Source organism: Danio rerio, chromosome 9 (genome assembly GCF_049306965.1).
Source record: "Danio rerio strain Tuebingen ecotype United States chromosome 9, GRCz12tu, whole genome shotgun sequence".
Lineage (NCBI taxonomy): Eukaryota > Metazoa > Chordata > Actinopteri > Cypriniformes > Danionidae > Danio > Danio rerio.
This window is the reverse complement of record NC_133184.1, coordinates 30,715,001-30,737,547: the sequence shown is the minus strand read 5'-3', so window position 1 is coordinate 30,737,547 and position 22,547 is coordinate 30,715,001. Positions and strand designations below refer to the sequence as shown.

Below are 22,547 nucleotides of genomic sequence, written 5' to 3'. Positions count from 1 at the left end.
TGCATCAGACCTCACATTAAATCAGGGATGAAACGAGAGATGTCGTCCTCTGTTGCTGGTCTATCTGTATGAATAAGAGGAAGAGCTCATCCAGGAGTGCAATAAGTGTCTCAAACCGTTTCAGATATTTATGGTCTTCAGAAAACTGCATTTTATATTTTTGCATGTTTACAAAGGACAAAAACAAAGCTCAAGCACTACATTGTTGATGCACTATTCCTTGTATAAACATGGTTTGTTTTTGTAAATTGATATCTTTGTACACTAGTATACACTTTAAAAAGACCCTGTCCGTTATAAGTCAAAATACTTGTGTACTTGTGTCAGTCAGCAACGTCTACTCAAACATTTTGAAGAATTACTGATTACAGAGATATAAAGAAAGGGTTTATTTCCTTTATATATTTCCTTAATGTGTTTTAGTAAACCTTAAACATTTGAAATGTACAACTGCATAATTTTATTATAATAAACAATGTTTATTTCACAGTGTGGGATTGCAGAGAATTTCTGTCTACCAGAGGGATGACCAACCATGAAAACTTCTGCATTGTCTTAGAGGATGAGTGAGTCATAGCTGGTTTGCAAAATTTAAAATTGCTGAACTGGATTTATACATGTATTCCCCAAATTAAAATCACTTAAAAAAAAAAAAAAAAAAAACGTATATTTCTGTAAGTTTCTGATACAATTTCACTGCTACAGCCTTTTAGGGAAATTTCACTGCATTGACTAATTGATTGTGTTGCTAATATTTTGAGATACAGATGTTATACTGGTTTTATATGTTATGCAATACGCAAATTCTGTGAAATTTAGTCTAAAATGTGACTATTCCTACAAAAGAAAGTTGACAATTTTTTTTTTTATCAGAGATTAAGATTGCTGTAAATTTTAAATAGATTTGTTTAACATATTGTACCATTTTATTATCAGTGGAACATGTAACAAAATTATATTTTTCAAAAATGTATTGTGTATTTCATTAAAAATGATTTATTTTACATTTTATGAATGTGTAACTTTCATCAATAAATTTGAGTAAATGGTGATTTATTTGCATATATTATAAAAGCACATTTGGCTAATAATATTAAAATCATCATCTACCACTCAAAAAATGTAGTAATTGTCACATGATTCATTCAAGTGGTTTTTGGTATAAAAAAATCAAGTCTTGAAATTTACTTAAAAATAATACGTGCAATAGTTACTACTATTTTTTTTATTAAATAGCACATAAGATTTTTTACAGTGTGCCTCAGTGTCATTTGAGCAGAAATCAATGCCGAGCTCTTTAAAATTACACATTTTACTTTGTTTTGCTGAAATTCAGTCTACAGAGTGTATCATTACAATTCCTGCATTAAAGAGCTTGGGAGGGAAAGAGATAAAATGTAAAAGTAATTCACTATAAAGCTCAAATTCTCAGTCTTCATTTAGTGAATGTTTTAAGGTTATAGGGTTTTCTTTTTTTTACCGTAAAAATTTTCTTTATTATATCCTTCCATATCAAATCTGTAATCCACAAAAAAGCCTCACTGCTGAATCAAAAACAGCTGAAACCAGCCTAAGCTGGTTGGCTGATTTTACCTGCTCGACCAGCCTGGTTTTAGAGGGGTTTTGGACATTTCCAGGCTGGTTTCCATTCGTTTCCAGGCTGTTCTTAGCTGGTTAGGCTGGAAAATTATCAACTATAACCAGCTAAAACCAGCTTGAACAGCCTGGGTAAAGCTGTTGCTGGTTTTGGCTGGTTAAGGTGGTTTTAGGAAACCAGCCTGAATATGGCCAAAACCCCTCTAAAACCAGGCTGGTTGACCAGCTAAAACCAGCCAGCGAACCTAGGTTGGTTTAAGCTGTTTTTTTTAGGGTGAAAGATTTGAAAAATTATCTGGATGCTAAAACAGTATCCTATTAGCATATACCGTACACTACACCAGTGTTTCTCAACCACAGAGGACCACCAGCTCGGCACATTCTCCATGTCTCCTTAACTAAACACACCTGATTCAGATCATCAGCTCATTAGCAGAGACTGAATGCCCTGTAATGGGTGTGACAGACAAAGGAGACATCCAAAACATGCAGTGCTGGAGGTCCTCCAGGAACATGGTTGAGAAACACTGCACTAAACAATACAAATTTGGGGTGGTGAAGTATTCTTTGCAAATTCCTAATTGTGAACTCATATTAGCAACCAACAGCTATCAAAGTGCAACATTTTTCACAGTTAATGAAATAGTGCTAATGTTGTATTTAAGTCATATTTACACGTGATTTCAGTCTGAAAATTGAATATCTATTGAATATCAGTCTGAAATTTGTATATATAAAACCAACTTTACCTCAAAAAAATGGGACGTAGGCTTACAGAAAAAAATCTTGTCATGTTGCATTGTCAGGGACGACAGAAAACTATTTTTGCACTAAACAACATTATATATATATATATATATATATATATATATATATATATATATATATATATATATATATATATATATATATATATATATATATATATATATATATATATGCACTGCTAAAAAAACATAAAGGAAACATGGAGTCACGTTCTGGTGTTTAATAGTTCCCTTTATTTTATATATCAATGCATTATTATGCCAAGAACTGCATTAGATTTCTACAAATATCTGTGTTTTACTGCCATCTGCTGGTAAATGCAAGTTGTAAAGAAACTTTACACTTAAGCAAACACGTAATAAAAAAATCTTAATTTTCAAAATATCATCCCACAATCCTTGCTCTTCTCCATTGTGAACGAAGAATTGTTTGTTTAAAAACCCATCACTAGCAATCAATCATCATCATATTACTTTTACAGCAAAGACAACACTGGCATTGAAACAAAGGGGCTTTTTCATAATGACGCACAATAAAACACTTTCAATTTATCAGGGGGAAAAAAGGAAGCAAATAAAGCATTTGTTGCTCAGCAGTTTCAAACCTGACATGTTTATGATTGATCAAATGCTGGGTCTGTTCATTATGATTGAGGCGTTTAGAGATAACGACCCATTAAACAAACATTGCGTTGTAAAACAAGTGACATGTGATGCAAAAAACAAAACAATCTTTCTGTTCATTCAAATACAAAACACAAAGTTAATCACAGAATGCAAAACTCATTAACCCACAACAATGACCTCTGAATGCAAAACAACTCCATTTCTCATTTACAAGCAGTGCATGTAAATAATTATTCATGCTCAATCATTGTCTGAGTCAGTTATTTAATAATGGATGGGATTAATATAATTGATATGAACTGGATTCATCTGCAGAAGTGAAAATACCTGTTTATGGCATCACTGGTAGCATGAATCTAATTATAAAATATTTAATGTGACCAAAAAACTGGAATAAAATGTCAGATCACTGTGACTTTTTTTTCTATACCAGATGTCAAATGAAGCCAGTGTTTCCTGTCAATGTTTAACTCATTTTATCAGAGAACGTTTTTAGAATTCCCCATTCAACTGATTAAATCAAGGTTTGATATTGTGTCTTGTTGATTTACTTATGTGTGTCAGTAAAAAATAAGCAAGCAGAGCCAAGCTTTACTGAACATTACAACATATCATTTGTTTTAAGGCAAGTAACATTAGAAGTAGCTGCTTTCTGCTTCTATGGACCAAAAAAAAAAAAAAAAACACACACAAACAACAAAAAAAAACAGATTCTTCAACACACTGGAACAGGGACAAACTGTATGTTTGTCCAATCTGAGGGAACGGAGGAGGCAAAGAAAGCTTGATATACCTTTTGAATATTGAAAGTTAATCAAATATAAAATCTAACCCACTGATCCACAGAATTCATTTATGCATTTTCTTCAGTTTAGTTCCTTATTTATCAGGGGTCACCACAGAGGAATGAACCACCAACTATTCCAGCATATGATTTACACAGCAGATGCTCTTCCAGCTGCAACCCAGTACTGGGAAACACCCATACACTCTCATTCTCTCACACATACACACACACACACACTCATATACACTACTGCCAATTTAATTAATTTAATTCATATAGCACATTTCTTTGGACTGTGACGGAAACCAGAGGACCCGGAGGAAACCCACACAGACATAGAGAGAACATGCAAACTCCACACAGAAATGCCAACTGTCCCAGCCGGGACTCAAACCAGCGACCTTCTTGTTGTGAGGTGACAGTGCTAACCACTGAGCCAATGTGCCGTCCGATCCACATAATTCAAATCTCTAAATATTCTAAATGTATACACTTATGTAGAAAACTGCTGCTTTTTTCCCCCCAATAGTTTTGCTGACAGTTTTGCTGACAGTATATATATATACATACATATATATATATAGTTTTTTATATATATATATATATATATATATATATATATATATATATATATATATATATATATATATATATATATATACATACATATATATATATATATATATATATATATTTTTTTTTTACAAAAAATATTTCTCTAATCTTCAAAAGACAATTGTCAGCAAATCCAAAAGTAAAAAAAAAAATTTAGGCAACCAAAAACAAAAAACACTTATTTATACCATTCACCAATCCTTCAAGAACAACTGTTGCCCACGATAACTTGATTTTGTGATCACTTTTCTCAAAACTTGTGGCATTATTTGCTTCAATTCTTGTGTTTTGCTTCAATTCTTGTGTTTTGCTTTGTTCAATCTTGAAAAACTTTCCTGTTTTGATCCCAGGAACCATTGGACTGGAGGACCCTGGAGGAACCGGTGTCGATTTGCCCTACCATGTGAGATTGTCCTACCTTCCATTCAAAAAGCAGGCAGCACATTTTGATGACGCAATATGCTACCCATGAAATTGTGCTACCAGTGTAAATTTTAATGTGGATTAATGTGATATAAAGCTGTAATATCACCCTAACCTACCTAATCCATAACCCCAACCTCAAAAATCATTCAAATACAGTGTTGGTAGCATAATCTGATGGGTAGGATAAAATGTTAGGACACCAGTTTACAAAGCTGTCACAAGGATGTGTGTTTTTTTTCAGGACCTGTTTTAGTGATATCTGTCAGGTAATAGAGACATTTCTGTCTGATATAATAATAACAATGACAAGGGCTTAGAGCACTTATAACAGTACAACAAAAGTAAAAAAATATATTTAGAAATATAAGGCAATATTAAACCGCAAAGGCCCATGAGTAAATATTGAAAGTGCAAAAAGACTTGCATTTGTCTGCTAGTGCAATCGACCCTTCATTCATATCAGTACTTTTTATTCTTAACAGTAAAGGCGAGATTGAGGAGATTTCTCAACACTCAATGACACTTTTTAACAAAGCTCCATATTCCCTCAAACATGCCACTAAATATGCATTTGTAAGGCAAATTTGACTCCTCCTTGAAAGCTAAACAACATTACCAATATATATTTGTTGTTGTAGCTAGTTGCTTCTAAAAATAACATTTTCAGACAGCTCTGCAAAATGATTCTACATATAATTATATGAACATTGATGTAAGTGCAGAAATCACTGTGGTACACTCCCAGCAGTCACACAAGGTCATAAGGCGTTCATTCATATTACGTTTTGGTTGTGATGTCAGGTGACCAAAATACAATGTCTAGCCAGCGTCTATGGACAAAGTTATTTTGGTGTCCAATAACATCATCAAGTGATGTTGATATTTGGTTGATTTTAGGGTGTGTTGAAAATGTCCAACGTCCAACATCATATTGACGTCAAATACTGACATTTATTCCTTAGGTATGGCAAATAAAACCCAACGTCTGAAGGATGTGATGGTGGTAAGGTCAAGCTGTAACATCATTAGAAGTTGATATTTGGTTGATTTTAGGTTGGACGCTGGACATTGTTGTTGGCTTGACATTGGTTTTTGACATCAACCCGAATTTAATTTCCAAACAAAATGCAACATCCCCACGACTTTGATGTACATCATCAATCTGATGTCATGTGTACGTCCTGTGCCTGCTAGGCTGTATTGTTTTGGATATGTCCATATGGGTAGCTCCATCCACAGTGCAATATCATTGGTCCATTAATTGTATATTAAACATCAAGCATGTTCTGATTGGCTTTCTGTTGTTTTAGGCAGTGCTTCAATAAGAGTGTTGTATCGATTGCTACTGATCCTTTGACTTGCATTAGATGCTTCCCTGAGACTCAAAGAGACTGTCTTACTATATTTCACTTCATAAGTGATTAGTGCAGATCTCTAGTCCACCAAACGATGCCGATTTGGACAGGAGAGCTAGTCACAAAATCACACAGTGCAGCTTGTGTGAATTCATGGCTCTGTCTCCTCGCCACTTCATCTTTTTCTTCTTTTTCAGACTGTGCTCTGGAACTTGCTGTCTGAAATGGCAAAGAGCGAATGAAAGAGAAATGTAAGTATATAAATAGCTGATCTAAACTGAACATTAAACTGCAGGGTTATGTTATGTGGGTTGAATAATGTATAAGTCATTGAGAGTGAAAAATGTTTTATTCACCTGATAACTCGGACTAGTTCATGAAAGGCTCTTTCCACATTCATCGGGGGATCCTTGGCACTTGTTTCAATGTACGTAATCTAAATATTTAGAAAATTGAAATGATTGCACTTAAACAATTTCTTACAGTGTTTAAAAAGAGCAAGAGTTTCCTAAACACTTTGAAATGTTAATATACATTTTAGCTATTTTATTTTTAAATATTGTAAGTGTATATATATATAAAGGTTGGAAGTCAAGGTGACAGTAAATGTATTTATAATGATCTTTATATTTGTAACAGAAGTGTGAAAAGTGTCAGGTCCTCTGTCTGATCACCTGGGTTTGTTTGTGTTTTGCACTTGTTTACATGTATTTCAGCACGTGTGGTGTTTTGATCGCTCTCTCATTACATACTTGCTTTGACACGTCTCCACCCATCTTCCTACTCATCCCTATTATTCAATTAAACCAATTTCACTCACCTGTCTTCCCGTAATTTTCCCTCTATTTATATCGCTCTCCTCGTGTTGTCATTTGTCAGATCGTTGTCGTTTGGTTGTGGTCAGCGTGCACTGGTTCACTAGTCCTGTCCAGTCAGTTCCTGTTGTCTCGAGCCCGTCTTCTGGTTGGTTATTCCTTTTATTTATTTCTTCGTTTTTGACCCCTTTCTGTCATCTGCAGGACCTGTTTCTGTTTTGTTTATTCGCCGTGGTTGGCCGATTGTCTCCGATCCCCGGCATCAATATTCTCTCCCGTCACCTGTTCCACTCTTCTTCTCCCTCTCGGCTCCGCCGCCCGCCGGATCCAGTATACCACTGTACCCTGCCGAGTGAACTTGAAATTACAAATTTGATTTTTTTTCCCTTCTATGGAGCGGTTTCTGTTGACAGTTTTTTTTGAGCTCTTTCTTCTGAGCAACCTTGAAGTTTGTTTTCGTTTCATTTTGTTAATTTTATTTACCCTTTAAAGATCCCAGTAAATATTCTATCCTCTTCGGAGCAGTTTTTGTTGAACTTTCTTTTTTTTTTTTTTGATTTTTGATTAGATTTTTTTTTTCTCCCTGTGCTTAAGCCCAATTGGGTCATTTTTTTGACACTAATAAATTCTGAAAGAGACCTGCACTTGTGTCCGTTCTGTTCCTTGACAGAACGATCTGACCACTATGGACACAGCAGGTCCAGATCCTGTCAGAGCAGCGGTTGCCCAGCAGGGGGTGCTTTTGGGCCAACATGAGACCCGACTCAGCAACACCAGCAGAGAGGTGGAAGTGCTTTCCAATCAGGTGGCTGAACTTACCAATCGCTTGCAGGAACTCCAGTATGAAACCACACGGCAAGGTTTTCGCCATGAGCCTGAACCACGTTGTAATAATCCACCACCATATGATGGGGACCCTAACTCATGTCGGGCCTTCTTGGCACAATGTTCGGTGGTATTTGCCCTTCAACCACGCATGTATGATGCTGAAGAGACTAAGGTGGCCTTTGTGTTGACCCTCCTTACTGGTAAGGCCCGTGAATGGGGAATATCCGTTTGGGAAACAAGAGACCCCTGTTGCGCCTCTTTTGATGATCTCCGACTGGAGATGATGAGACTATTTGACCGGTCTGCCAGAGGACAGGAGGCTGCGGATCAGCTCGCTCGCCTCCATCAGAGTGGGCGATCGGTCACGGAGTATGCCATCTTGTTCAAAACCCTAGCAGCATCCTGTGACTGGAATGAGGGGCATGTCGATCCATTTTTCGTGCAGGCCTTGAGGAGGACATCCAGGATGAGCTCGCCACTTACGAACTGCCACACAACTTTGACGATCTTATTAATCTGGCTCTACGCATCGAGGCTCGCCTCAATCGCCGACACCAACGCAAGCTGATCCGGTCCTCTGGCAGGGTGGAGGGCACCCTTTCATCTTCCACATTTCCTGCTGCACCTGACCCTGAACCCATGCAAGTGGGTCGTTTGCGATTAACACCCCAAGAGAAACAACTACGTCTGGCCCGGGGTTTGTGCCTTTATAGTGGCAAACCAGGAAACTTTGCCGCAGTCTGCCCAGCAAAAGCCAAAGCCCACCAGTGAAACGGGGGATCCTGGTGGGCGCTATTCCCCTTCATTCCCCCTCTTCCCGTACTCTGCTACCCGCACTGATTCAGTATAGAGGTTCTACCAATGCCTGTTCTGCTCTCCTCGACTCGGGAGCAGAAGGAAACTTCATGGACAGCTCTGTGGCCAGCCAGTGGGGTATTCCAGCCATTCCTCTCCCTGATCCCATCCCTGCCCGTTCCCTTGATGGTACCCTGATTGCTACTATCTCCCATGCTACTCCCTCCGTAAGTCTTGTTATATCTGGAAATCAATGTGAGGTTACCACACTGTACCTTCTTGACTCTCCCAGTGCTCCCATAATTTTGGGACATCCCTGGTTGGTGCAGCATGGTCCTCATGTGGATTGGTCTGGAAATTCAGTTTTGTCCTGGAGTCAGTCTTGTCTTGGTCCTGCCCCGTTTCCTGTTTCTGTGTGTCCTGTTTTGCAGATGAATGCAGCGGATCTGACAGGGGTTCCGGCGGAGTACCTCGATCTAAGTCTGGTGTTCAGCAAGTCCCGGGCCACATCCTTGCCTCCTCACCGACCCTATGACTGTGCCATAGAACTCCTCCCAGGCACTTCTCCGCCTAAGGGTCACTTGTATTCCCTTTCTAGTTCTGAAAGAGAGGCCATGGACCAATATATAGATGAATCCCTTAAAGCTGGCCTCATCCGCCCTTCCTCGTCTCCTGCAGGCGCTGGGTTCTTCTTCGTTAAGAAGGACGGCTCCCTTCGTCCATGTATTGATTATCGAGGGCTGAATGACATCACTATAAAGAATAGGTATCCCTTGCCTCTCATGACTTCAGCCTTTGAACTCTTGCAGGGAGCCCAGGTCTTCACTAAGCTTGACCTCCGGAATGCCTACCACCTTATCCGTATTCGAGAGGGGGATGAGTGGAAGACCGCCTTTAACACCTCTATGGGACACTTTGAATATCCGGTCCTTCCGTTTGGTCTGACAAATGCCCCGGCTGTCTTCCAGGCCCTGGTTAATGACGTGCTGAGAGACATGGTAAATCAATTTGTCTTTGTGTACCTTGATGATATCCTGATATTTTCTCCCTCCATGCAGGTACACACTCAGCATGTTCGTCAGGTGCTGCAACGATTACTGGAGAATCAATTGTTTAAGGCGGAGAAGTGCGTCTTCCATGCTAAGTCAGTTTCATTCTTGTGGTTTGTGATTTCGACGGGTGAGATCAAAGCTGACCCCTCTTAGGTAAGAGCTGTTGCCGAGTGGCCAACTCCAGACTCTCGTAAGGCACTGCAGCGGTTCCTGGGATTTGCCAACTTTTATCGGCGATTTCATCCGGAACTTCAGCCAGATTGCTGCACCCTTAACAGTGCTCACCTCTCCTAAGGTACCGTTCATTTGGGGTAGCAAGGCACAGGAGGCCTTTGATAATTTAAAGTCCCGTTTTATCTCTGCTCCTGTCTTGTCTATTCCAGATCCGAAACGACAGTTTATTGTTGAGGTGGATGCTTCTGATGTCGGAGTAGGTGCAGTTCTGTCACAACGGTCTCAACGGGATGAGAAGGTGCATCCCTGCGCCTTCTTCTCCCACCGCCTGAGCCCCACAGAACGGAATTATGACATTGGTAATCGGGAGTTGTTGGCAGTCAGACTGGCCCTGGGTGAGTGGCGTCACTGGTTAGAGGGTGCAGTGCAACCATTTGTGGTCTGGACAGACCACAAGAATTTAGAATATATTAGCACGGCCAAAAGGCTGAGTTCTAGACAGGCCCGCTGGTCCCTTTATTTTAGTCGATTCAACTTTACACTCTCGTACAGGCCAGGGTCAAAGAACAACAAGCCCGATTCTCTCTCTTGCATATTCGGTGCCCCGGAGAGGGAGGTTTCAACTGACACCATCCTGCCCAGGGGCGTGGTGGTGGCTTCCCTCTCTTGGGACATCGAGAGAGAGGTTCTGGGTGCTGTACAAGAGTGTCAGATACCTAGAGGGAGTCCAGCGGGCAAACTATTTGTTCCCCAGTCACTGCGCTCCAAAGTTATCCAGTGGGGTCACTCATCCAGGCTGGCCTGTCACCCAGGAGTCAGGAGATCTCTGGCTACTATCCGTCAGATTTTGGTGGCCCTCCATGGCCAAGGATGTCAGGCGGTTTGTGTTTGCCTGCCCTATTTGTGCCCAAAACAAGAGTGCCAATTCCCCTCCTGTTGGTCTGCTCTGCCCCTTACCCATCCCTTCCCGTCCCTGGTCACACTTAGCCCTTGACTGTGTCACTGGCCTACCTGAATCGAAGGGCAACATTGTCATTCTCACGGTGGTGAACCGCTTCTCAAAAGCGGCACATTTCATTCCTCTCCCAAAACTCCCCTCTGCCAAGGAGACTGCTCAGGTGGTGGTTGATCACGTGTTCGGGATTCATGGTCTTCCGGTAGATGTGGTCTCCGATAGGGGCCCCCAATTCGTCTCCAGGATTTGGAAGGAATTTTGCCGACAGATCTGGGCCTCTACGAGTCTGTCTTCAGGATTCCATCCCCAGACCAACGGGCAGTCTGAGCGGGCAAACCAGGATTTGGAACGTACTCTCCGCTGTCTGACATCCAATAATCCCAGCTCCTGGTGCCAACAACTATCCTGGGTCAAGTATGCCCATAATACTCTACCAGTTTCTGCTACGGGTATGTCGCCATTTCAATGCTGTCTTGGCTATCAACCTCCTCTGTTCCCCTCACAGGAACCCGAAGCTGCGGTCCCATCTGCATTTGCTTTTGTTCAACGGTGTCGTCGCACCTGGAGGAAAGCTAAGGAAGCCTTGGCCCAGGCTAGGAGACGGACAAAAGCAGCGGCTGATCGTCATCGGACTCCAGCTCCCCACTATGTTTGTGGTCAACGGGTATGGCTTTCCACCAAGGACCTGCCTCTCAGGGTAGCCTCACGCAAGCTGGCACCTAGGTTCATTGGGCCATACCGGATCACTAAAGTACTGAGTCCTGTGGCTGTTCAGCTCAAGCTACCTCATACGCTTGGTCTGGTACACCCAGTTTTTCATGTCTCTAGGGTTAAACCTGTGTTTTCCTCCCCCCTTGTTCCCTCTATTCCTACCCCTCCCCATCTAGTGGATGGTTCTCCAGTTTACACTGTCAGGAGGTTACTGGAGGTCAGACGAAGGGGTAGGGGCTTTCAATACCTGGTGGACTGGGAGGGCTATGGACCAGAGGAGAGGAAATGGGTCCCAGCCCGGGATATTCTGGACCGGACGCTGATTGCAGACTTCCGTCGGAGACGAGGTGAGCCCCTCCAGAGTACGCCCGGTGGCGACCATGGAGGGCGGGGGGGGGGTTACTGTCAGGTCCTCTGTCTGATCACCTGGGTTTGTTTGTGTTTTGCACTTGTTTACATGTATTTCAGCACGTGTGGTGTTTTGATCGCTCTCTCATTACATACTTGCTTTGACACGTCTCCACCCATCTTCCCACTCATCCCTATTATTCAATTAAACCAATTTCACTCACCTGTCTTCCCGTAATTTTCCCTCTATTTATATCGCTCTCCTCGTGTTGTCATTTGTCAGATCGTTGTCGTTTGGTTGTGGTCAGCGTGCACTGGTTCACTAGTCCTGTCCAGTCAGTTCCTGTTGTCTTGAGCCCGTCTTCTGGTTGGTTATTCCTTTTTATTTCTTCGTTTTTGACCCCTCTCTGTCATCTGCAGGACCTGTTTCTGTTTTGTTTATTCGCCGTGGTTGGCCGATTGTCTCCGATCCCCGGCATCAATATTCCCTCCAGTCACCTGTTCCACTCTTCTTCTCCCTCTCGGCTCCGCCGCCCGCCGGATCCAGTATACCACTGTATCGCCCCCTGCCGAGTGAACTTGAAATTACACCCTGAGAGACATTTTTTTTCCCTTCTACGGAGCGGTTTCTGTTGACAGTTTTTTTTTTTTTTTTGAGCTCTTTCTTCTGTGCAACCTTGAAGTTTTTGTTTTTAGTTTCATTTTGTTCATTTTATTTACCTGAGTCCCTTTAAATATTCCCCAGTAAATGATCCCAGTAAATATTCTATCCTCTTCGGAGCAGTTTTTGTTGAACTTTTTTTTTTTTTTTTTTTTTTTAATTTTTGATTAGATTTTTTTTTTCTCCCTGTGCTTAAGCCCAATTGGGTCATTTTTTTGGCACTAATAAATTCTGAAAGAGACCTGCACTTGTGTCCGTTCTGTGCCTTGACAAAGTAAAATGTATCACATAGTTTGAGTTCACACAAAGCTATTAAATATTATTCAACTAAAACTATCACTGTTTTCAACTAATCTACCAACAACTACATTTGCTAGAGTTAGTATATACAGTTGTTTTCCTTTTTTAGTATTTTTCTAAAGGAGGTCCATGTTTCAACATAACTATATATGTGAAGCCATTTAGAAAACTCTGGGTTAAAACAAATAAGTTAAGACAAAATGTTACTTGAGAATCAAATCAGAAGATTGCAACAATTTGAAATTTAGATTTATCAATGTTTGAAATTTTTTTTTTTAGTTTTTTTTTATTAAAATAAAAATCAGATTTTAAGAGGAATGTATTTTAAAATATCATGTTTTACTTTATACCGTATATTGATCAAATAAACACGGTATTGCTGAGTACAGACAACTCAAACACACACTAAAAAAATAAATCGTAACAACTCCACAGTTTTGAAAGATAATAACAATAATTATTAATAATGGATAATAACGGATTGATTTTAAGACCTTGATTTTAACTTTCAAAGCAGTGCATGGGTTAGCACCCAGTTACATCTGTGACCTGGTGACCCTTGCCACCCAAGCCCGCAGTCTTCGTTCTGCATCGAGAATTACCTTGTATCAGCCACGGTGTAAACTCAAGACCATGGGTGGGAGGGCTTTCTCATACAGTGCGCCTAAGCATTGGAATGCACTCCCCATCAGCATTAGGAATGCTGCCTCTCTGGACGGTTCTTAACTTCTTAAGACTTACCTTTAAAGCATTGCTTTTAATTTAGGATGGTCATTTCGTTAACTTTTTGTTCTATCTTATGGTTCATATTTTTATTGTTTTATTGCATCTTTTATTGTTAAGCTGTTTTGCTTGCCTTGTGTAGCTAGTATTTTGCCTTGTAGCTCTTTAAGTTTAAGAAAAGCGCATTACAAATAAAATGTATTATTAAAATGTATTATTATAACATATTTATTTATGCATGGGTATAGATGCCTGTTGAGGGCAATTAACCTTTAAAGGGTTAGTTAACACAAAAGATATCATTATCAATTACTTTAATTAATTACTGACCCTTATGTAGTTCCAAACCCCTGAGATGTTCATTTGTCAAAGCACAGGAAATATGACTTTTCTGTGCGCTTAAAACAAAATATTGAAATCATTCAACAGTTTCTTCTCCTCAGAGTCAGTATAGGGCTCACATTCAGTAGAGTTAATAAATGTATGCCTCGGATGTGCCTGTCCTTTGTTTCAAAGCAAGCCATGTGTGGGCATCTGGGGCTTTAAATCAAGTGTTTGTAAAAGTGTGCCCTATGCAGACACTACAGAGAATAAAAAGTTGTTTTATGTGCGCACAAAAGTATTATCAATGTTTCAAAATATTCAGATTAAGCCCCTGATGGCACATGTACTGACTTGAAGATGTTTTCTGGTATCTTTCTGAACTTTAAACAAGTCTGGACCATTGAAGTAAAGTGAGCATTGCAAAGTATGGTTACCCATACTTAAAATTGATCCTCTGCTTTTGACCTATCCAAATGCACACAACATGGGTGAGAACTGAAACAGTGAGCGTACACCTGAAGCAGTGGGCAGCTATTGCATTCAGTGCCCTTGGAGCAATTAGGGGTTAGATGCCTTGCTCTAGGTATGAAAGATGTAAAGCATTAATGAAAGTTCATTCACTCCCCTATCTTTAATTTCTGCCGGGACCGTGAATCAAACCAACAACCTTTGATTACAACTCTCTAACAGTTAGGCCTTAAACTCCCTAAACCCCCTAAGCCATTAGGCCACAACTTGCTGTCTATGGAGGATGAGAGAACTCTCAGATTTCATCTAAAATATCTTACGAAGGCCTCAGGGGTTCGGAATGACATAAGGATGAGGAAATTAATAACAGAATTTTAATTTTTGTGTGAACTAACCCTTTCAGTCAACACAAGCACAAGCACTATAAATCATGACCTCGCTGACAATGAAATCAGTCTGCATAAAGCAGTGCACTGAAGTCTGGCAGACTCACATTGTGCTTGGCTGCCATTTCACAGCCTTGTTCATTTGTCACTTTCCTCAGATGAACCAGGTCCACTTTGTTAGCCACCAAAACCATAGGGAAAGACTCTCTGTTGACGATATGAAAGAAACAGAACATTTTTTAATCAGGGATGCAGCCGTTCTGAAGAAATAATCAGAGTTGTGTACAAATGATTTCTGACCGGTCTTTCACACGCAGGATGAGCTGGTGAAAGCGGTCAACGTGTTCAAAGCTGGCCTTGTCTGTCACAGAGAACACAATAAGAAAACCGTCACCAGTCCTCATGTACTGCTCTCGCATGGCACTGAACTCCTCCTGACCTGCTGTGTCCAAAACTGCACAAGAGACAAGGTAACCTTCATGTCATACTATACTGTAAAAATGGAGTAACATGGAATATCAAAGAATTGTACAAAAATTTGTTGAATTAAAATGAAACAAATGTTATGAATCTACTTGTGTGTATGAATAAATGGCAGGGTAATTGTCACAGATGAGCTATTTTATAGTAAAATGTGCTTCTCAATAATAATAAATCTAATGATTGATTCTCCCTGTTTTATTTTAAACAGGATTAAAACAGAATCAGAAACAAAAGACCTCATACTAGTGTTCCTAAAAGAATATTTTTCTATCTAATAAATTGTGGCTAAATTAAGTAAATGGTCAAAATTTTGATAAATACATTTTTAATCCTTACAAGTTTAACAATTAACATAAAGTCCAGAAAATTAAAGAACATTTCCTAGATTACATTTAAGAAAAAAGTAAAACATATTTCATATGGCACTTTATTTACCACATTTTAGGTTTTTAAAAAGTTTTAGGCTTGCTGTTTAAAAAAAAATACTTGCAGTATATGTCACAATAATGTATGTTTTATTTTATTCTTGTATTGTTTAAAATTTATTTTATTTCATGCACTCATTCTCCTGTTCTAAATACAGTGGTCAACATTTGAAGTGGATCAAGAAGTTATTCTAAAACTACTGAACAGCGCCCATTCTTGTCTGAGGACAATTTTGAAAAGCATTTTATCAGTTGAGATAGCTTTTTTGGATCATAGCTTACCAACTTCAACCAGTTTATTTAAAGGGGACCTATAAGGCTGCTGGGCTGCTTAAGATGTAAAATAAGTCTCTGATGTCCCAAGTAATTATACTAAGTTTCAGCTCAAAATACCACACAAATAACTCTTTGAAACTGCCCCTTTTGGCTTTGATCGATATTGTGCCATTTTGGCGACTGTCACTTTAAGTTCAAATAAGATTGTCCTCTTTCAAAAGAGGGTGGAGTCTACAGTGTTCATCTGTACATCTTAAAACTTCACATTAATAATCCTCTTAGGTCCCATTTACACTGCTAGTTAAATGTGACCCAGATCGAATCTGTTCTATGATGTATAAACATGGAAAAAAAAAAAAAAAAAACGCATACATTCAGAGATTCAGAGATTGGTTTCAGGCCTCCTTCATATGTGAAAATAAATCAGATATAAATCGGATATGTGACAATGCGACTATCATGTAAATTGGCAGATCAGATTTATTGAGGCATTCCGTTTAGTACGGTATTAAACTTGCGAAAATGTGGTACTTCTCTATGGTTTGATGACGTAGAAGGAAGAGTGTTTGTGGAGACGCCAACGGGGTAAACAACAGAGAAAACATGGAGGAGGAAAGTGGTCAGTGGTCGACAGCAGAAGTTACCTGCCTTCTTGCTCTGTGGAGAGATGAGTCAGTTCAAGATACAATTAGAGGGTCCTACAGAAACTAATCTGTTTTTGAAGATATTGCGGCTGCAATGGCAGCCCTTTCCCTCCTCCTCCGCCTCAAAATCATTTTAAAGTTGGGCAAACTTCGCATATTTCGCAGAGCTAAAAGCAGTAATTTTTTTCCATCATGGCTAGTGTGACGCAGATGCTAGAACCTACCTTTACACATGCGCGACGTTGTAAATTGTATAGCAAGTGTAAATACATGAATCAGATATGAGTCACAGTTAAAAGAACGTGTAAATGGACCTGACATTGTAAATATAACAGTGAAACGGTACAGTAAAAACTGCTGGCTGCTTCTCACTCAGGGCTGTTTATGGTAACGAGGAAGAGGTTGTCACTTATGGGGGGCTTTTTTTTTACTTTTTTTAGTTTTAGATGGATTTCCATTTACTATGACTTTATGTTGTAATTAGGCTTTGATCAACTGCAAATACACAATCACATGAGAGAACTTAGATCATTAATATTACTTTACGATACTATAAAACACCGATAATGAGGTATTGGAACATACCATCCAAAATAGCCCACTGGCCATCGATCTCTGTGTGTTTCAAGTAGGAGTCTTCTATAGTAGGATCATAATCAGGTACAAAGATCTTTTGGAAAAACTGGATGGTAAGAGCACTCTTTCCCACACCTCCGTCTCCCACTACCACCAGCTTATATGTGGGCAGATTGTCACCAGGAACCGCACTGTTAGCCATAATAACAGCTACACCTGAGAACAAATTAAACACGACACGGTTACCTTTATAGTAAGCATATGAACAGCAAAGGTAATTATAGTAAAAAAAATAAAATAAACTACTAGTTATCCACATACTACCACAAGTAGGGATGTAACGAATCACAAATTTCACAGTTCGAATCACACTGCAGTTTTTTAGTCACAGATCGGACCATTTTTCAGATCATCATAAATGGGAGAAGGCTAATGTCATTCACTTTCTATTTATTACAAAAACATAACAGAAAGAAACTTTTGGTTTTAACAAAAATAACTTAGAACCTGTCATTTTAATAAAACTCAAGAAATAACAACCTGAATTTAAATATTTCATACTTTATTTCTTCTTATTATTATACGTTTTTATAAAATGACATTTAATGAGGCATTATTTTATTAATTATGCACTAATTTGGAAAATCACCAATGACACCTCTCCCTCATTGTCCCACAACCCCCACTTTGGGAACCACTGATTTAATTCTATAAGCATCAAATAGGTGACAGTGCTGCACATTTCTTCTGTTTTACGTGAAATAAAGCTGAAAGTGGTGATAAGAAGGGTCAGATGAGGTTTTCTGCGGTTTGGGAACAATTCTGCACAGAGCTCATTTAGAATAAAGAGATGCATTACAAAGCCTTTGGTCTAGACGCAACCACTGTGGTTGTTTATAATTGCTGGTGTTTTCTGCACAACACAAGCCTTGAATTTTCCAAACCCAAAGTAATTTTTTATTTTGGATTGCAGCAAAAACAGAATTACACTTCATTAAAGCTTTATGATGCTTTTTAGAGACTGTGAAAATGAGCACAAGTATACTTAGTAGTATAGAGAAAATAAAGAAAACTCATAATTAACTAATGAATTTATATCTCTGCACATGAATTCTTCCCCTTCCCCTTTAGCTATCTCACAATGTTGATTTCTTCCACTCAAAACGCACTTCATATTTATGAAAAAGGGAATAGAAACTGGCTTGTGACTTTCTGGAGGGTGAAATGTATTTTAAAGTGCCCTGTGTAAAAGATATTACACTGTGAAAATAGATTATACATTACAATATTATTGAGGAAATGAACAGACAGTTTAAAATGGTTTGTCCTTGAATAATCTTAGAAGTTTTATTATACATTAACATGAAATATTCCATACAAGCAGTATTATTATTTTCTTTATGTATATATTTAAATATCTGTAAAGATTAAAATGTGTAATTGTTAATCATTATTAGGTTTAAATGATATTGTAATCATAACTATACATATTGTAATAATTTTGCTATAAATATGGACATTGATTTCCAATAAATAAAAAATAGACACTGTGCAAAAACTATTAACAACAGCAAGATTCACGAGCAAGTGTCTATTTTTATTGGGTTACCGTAAATAAAAATGTACTTAAAGGTTGTATGTTATTAAAAATGCTACTACTTTACAGTCCAGTTCCACACTTACATAATAACTACTTATTATACTAATTATATCTAAAACTAAACCCATGAACTTTAACTCAAAGCCATGTGATTATCTTAAATTACCAGTGCTAAGTTAGTACTCTAAGTACTCTAAATTAAAGTACAACCAAAAAAAAAGTTAAACAATAAAACATTTTCTTACCTAAAAAGAGTACTGTAGCACAGAGCAGAGTTTGAGAAAGATGGAAGTGTTTGGTCGGCCTGTGATCAGGGCACTGGGCTATTCAGGAGGAAAAGTCTGTCAGTGGGTGACGGCCACCCCTTCCTGCGGCCCACAATGTGAGGAAGGAGTAAACTTCCTTCCTAATTCCAACAGGCCTGGACATTTGACTGATCTCACTTTCATTAGGGAACTAAGAGACACCCCTCAACCAAACAAACCCATGATAGAGACCTTAAACTGACCTCTTTACAGGTCATGTACTCTAGTAACAGGCAGCTGGCATTCAGCCCAAAATTCATAATGTCATTATTGTTTCACCATTATTTTATTAATTGGAAAGTGACACAAAGTGTTTGATAAAAGTCTCTTTCACACTTACAGACTTTCCAGTAAACTGGCTTGAAGAGATAATTTGTCGACATGTTCTTTTTAAAAATATCTGAAAATGAACCCTTTTCACAAGCCTGTTATGACACGTTTCACGGTCATCAGCATTTTAAATCCTTAAAAGTTATTAGTATTTAGATAAAAAAATAATGATAATTAATATGCAATTCAGTATGTATCACCTTTGCTCCAAATTACAAAAAACTAATTACCGCTTGAGACATTTTAAACAGAGTCTATGGGACAGGACAGTAAATTTGACGTTATTCTCTGCTCTGGCTGCAGTCATCAGTCTTACACTATTTTTTTTTTTTTTTTTTTTGCTTTTTCTGAACGTCTTTATAACATATTTTTTCTTTCATTATTTAAACAAATAAGATTATTAAAAAATATTTGTTGTATTCTTCCATTCCCTGCGCTCTAAGTTTTCCTAACAATGACCAACTCTGCTACTGTGAAACCTGGAAATGTGAAAAAGATCTATTTGTTTCTACATTTTTCCAGAATTTTTTTTTGGATTTTCTCAGTGATGTCATAGAAAAACAATAGGTGCGTTCGACATAAAGCTCAGCTGCAGCCGGTGATCAACGAGATTAGCCGAGCGCAGACGGGGCGGAGTTGAAAACGGAGCCGTCAAGACGGACAGCTGGACACTTCGGGACTCAAAGTTGCTGCAGTCATGATGACCGATCACATGGCGTCATCATATTTTTTTTGTTATTTTTATTTATAACAACAAAACATTTACAAATAAAACAGAATACAGGCTCTTCAAACTATAGTTCCTTTTTAAACAATAAGAGAGAATTATGAATAAAATATATAACAAATGCATGAGAGAAATAAGAGGAAATGAGAGGTTAATATAAACATAAAAACGAACAAGTCTATTAAATACAAAGCAATAAGCATAAATTCTAGGAGTTAAACATCAATCTTTAGGCTAATACTTCTTGTTTGAATATGCTAAAAAAGGGTTAACATATATGTACATTTATAGATATAAAAATTTCCCATGTAAAAAGCAAAACAAGGTGTTTTGATTAGGTCTTAATAAATGACATTATTTTGGATGATGAATGAATTTTCAAAAAAGCATTTTAATCCAAAAAGATTGTGTTGAAAAGAACAAAAGGTAAAATAAGTGAGCTATGTAGAAGTTTCCCAGAAAGAGCAGGTAGCCTTTAAACTGCTAGACAGAAAATAAAATATATATTTAAATTATAATAATAAAGCCATTTTATAATTATTTAATAAAATAGTTCTTTACTTTAATTTGTTAAGAGAGCTTTAGGGTGGCAGGATCAATGATGATGATTTTCTTATTTCAAGTCTGTAAGACTTATTTGAGTTCATATTTAGGTTATTCACTAAAATATACACTAAAATATATCATTTAAATCGTTCATGGAGATGAATGCAGTAAATAGTCTGTATAAAAAAGTTGAAAATAAACCTGTGCAAATAACCTTTATAACCAGATTATTTAACAAAAGATGATACTGCAGTAAAATATTGGTAGTCTTTTAATAAGCAAGATGTGTACAGGATAAAGAGGGTGTGAAAAGTGAATTGTTTGTTTTGAAACTTTTGAATCGGAATTTGTCCAATTATAAACCCGAAATACACGTGTTTGTTGTCATGTGGTGAACTCGGCCAATCGTGTAATATCGGTGTCGTCATCAAAGCTCCTGCAGTCGCTCTTCTGAAGCTGCACGGTCTAAGTTTGCCGTCTGATCTCGGAGCGCTGTCGCGGTACTTTGATGCCACATGTGACAGTCACGTGGCGTCGGCGCAGCATCAATCCGGACAAGATTTCTAACCAGAATGCACCGCTTTAAAACAGATTTCGATCGATCTGCGCAGGGCATGCACTAAATTCCAGGGGTTTCATTACCACGACGTAAAATGGGCGTGGCTCGGTCGGTGTTTGGGAAACGCCCCCTTAAAAAAAAAAACAATACTGAGAGGTCACCGATCATGCGCAGTACAGGTTCTTTTTTAGCGCGGTCATTTCAAACAGGATGATTATGGATAAAGAACCTACCGCGATGGATAACGAGGGAAAAAAAACAATCATACAGGTTATTTTTTTGTTTTTATAATGTTATATTTTAAAGATTTCATTAGCAAAAACAGCTGACCTCGTTTTACTCCGTTTTACTGTCTCTGGGCTTTTGTACTTCCATTTTAAACGAAATAATAATGGTTTTGGTAAGATTAACCGTGTTTTTGTAGTTTAAAATATGGTATTCAGTCATGTTTTAACAAATAAATACCACATTTTCTGTAATAAATCGTGGTTAATTTTTCTTTCTCGATCTTAGTTAATTTACATAACTCATATTTATTTTCTATTTTTATTTAAAGTGATTATACACAAAACAACTGAGATCAGGACAGGTATCTGATGTTACCTTATATAATATAAAAGTGATCATACATGAAACACCTGAGATCAGGACAGGTATCTGATGTTACTGTATATAATATAAAAGTGATCATATATGAAACACCTGAGATCAGGACAGGTATCTGATGTTACTGTATATAATATAAAAGTGATCATACATGAAACACCTGAGATCAGGACAGGTATCTGATGTTACTGTATATAATATAAAAGTGATCATATATGAAACACCTGAGATCAGGACAGGTATCTGATGTTACTGTATATAATATAAAAGTGATCATACATGAAACACCTGAGATCAGGACAGGTATCTGATGTTACTGTATATAATATAAAAGTGATTATACATGAAACCCCTGGGATCAGGACAGGTATCTGATGTTACTGTATATAAAAGTGATCATACATGAAACCCCTGGGACCAGGACAGGTATCTGATGTTACTGTATATAAAAGTGATCATACATGAAACCCCTGGGATCAGGACAGGTATCTGATGTTACTGTATATAATATAAAAGTGATCATACATGAAACACCTGAGATCAGGACAGGTATCTGATGCTACTGTATATGATATATAAAGTATTTGACACAAAAGCCGTGGGATTGGGACAGGTATCTTTAGTTATAACAGTATTAGTGTAACCTGAGAGGTATCTTAAGTCAATTTGTTTAATATAACATACACTGACTTCACATGAAACACCTGCGATCAGGACAGCTATTTTGTACTGCATATAAAAGGCATTGGACACGAAA

At 38.1% G+C, this 22,547-nt stretch overlaps 1 protein-coding gene across 7 annotated transcripts in view; it reads right to left on the bottom strand.

Moving 5' to 3' along the window:
* Positions 1-5,275: 5,275 nt before the first annotated feature.
* Positions 5,276-22,547, bottom strand: part of mrasa (muscle RAS oncogene homolog a) — a 20,030-nt gene continuing 2,758 nt past the window's right edge. For 4 of the 7 annotated variants that reach the window (XM_073912778.1, XM_073912780.1, XM_003199224.7 and 1 more), the window contains 5 exons: positions 17,127-17,333; positions 15,014-15,167; positions 14,821-14,920; positions 6,530-6,609; positions 5,276-6,392 (listed from right to left, as the gene is read on the bottom strand). In XM_073912778.1, the coding sequence (XP_073768879.1) occupies positions 6,293-6,392; positions 6,530-6,609; positions 14,821-14,920; positions 15,014-15,167; positions 17,127-17,319 (627 nt within the window). In that variant the 5' untranslated portion in view covers positions 17,320-17,333 and the 3' untranslated portion in view covers positions 5,276-6,292. Of the gene's footprint in view, positions 6,393-6,529; positions 6,610-14,820; positions 14,921-15,013; positions 16,555-17,126; positions 17,334-18,962; positions 19,038-22,547 lie in introns of those variants that run through there. The other 3 variants (XM_073912782.1, XM_005167761.6, XM_073912781.1) reach the window with 3 other exon arrangements.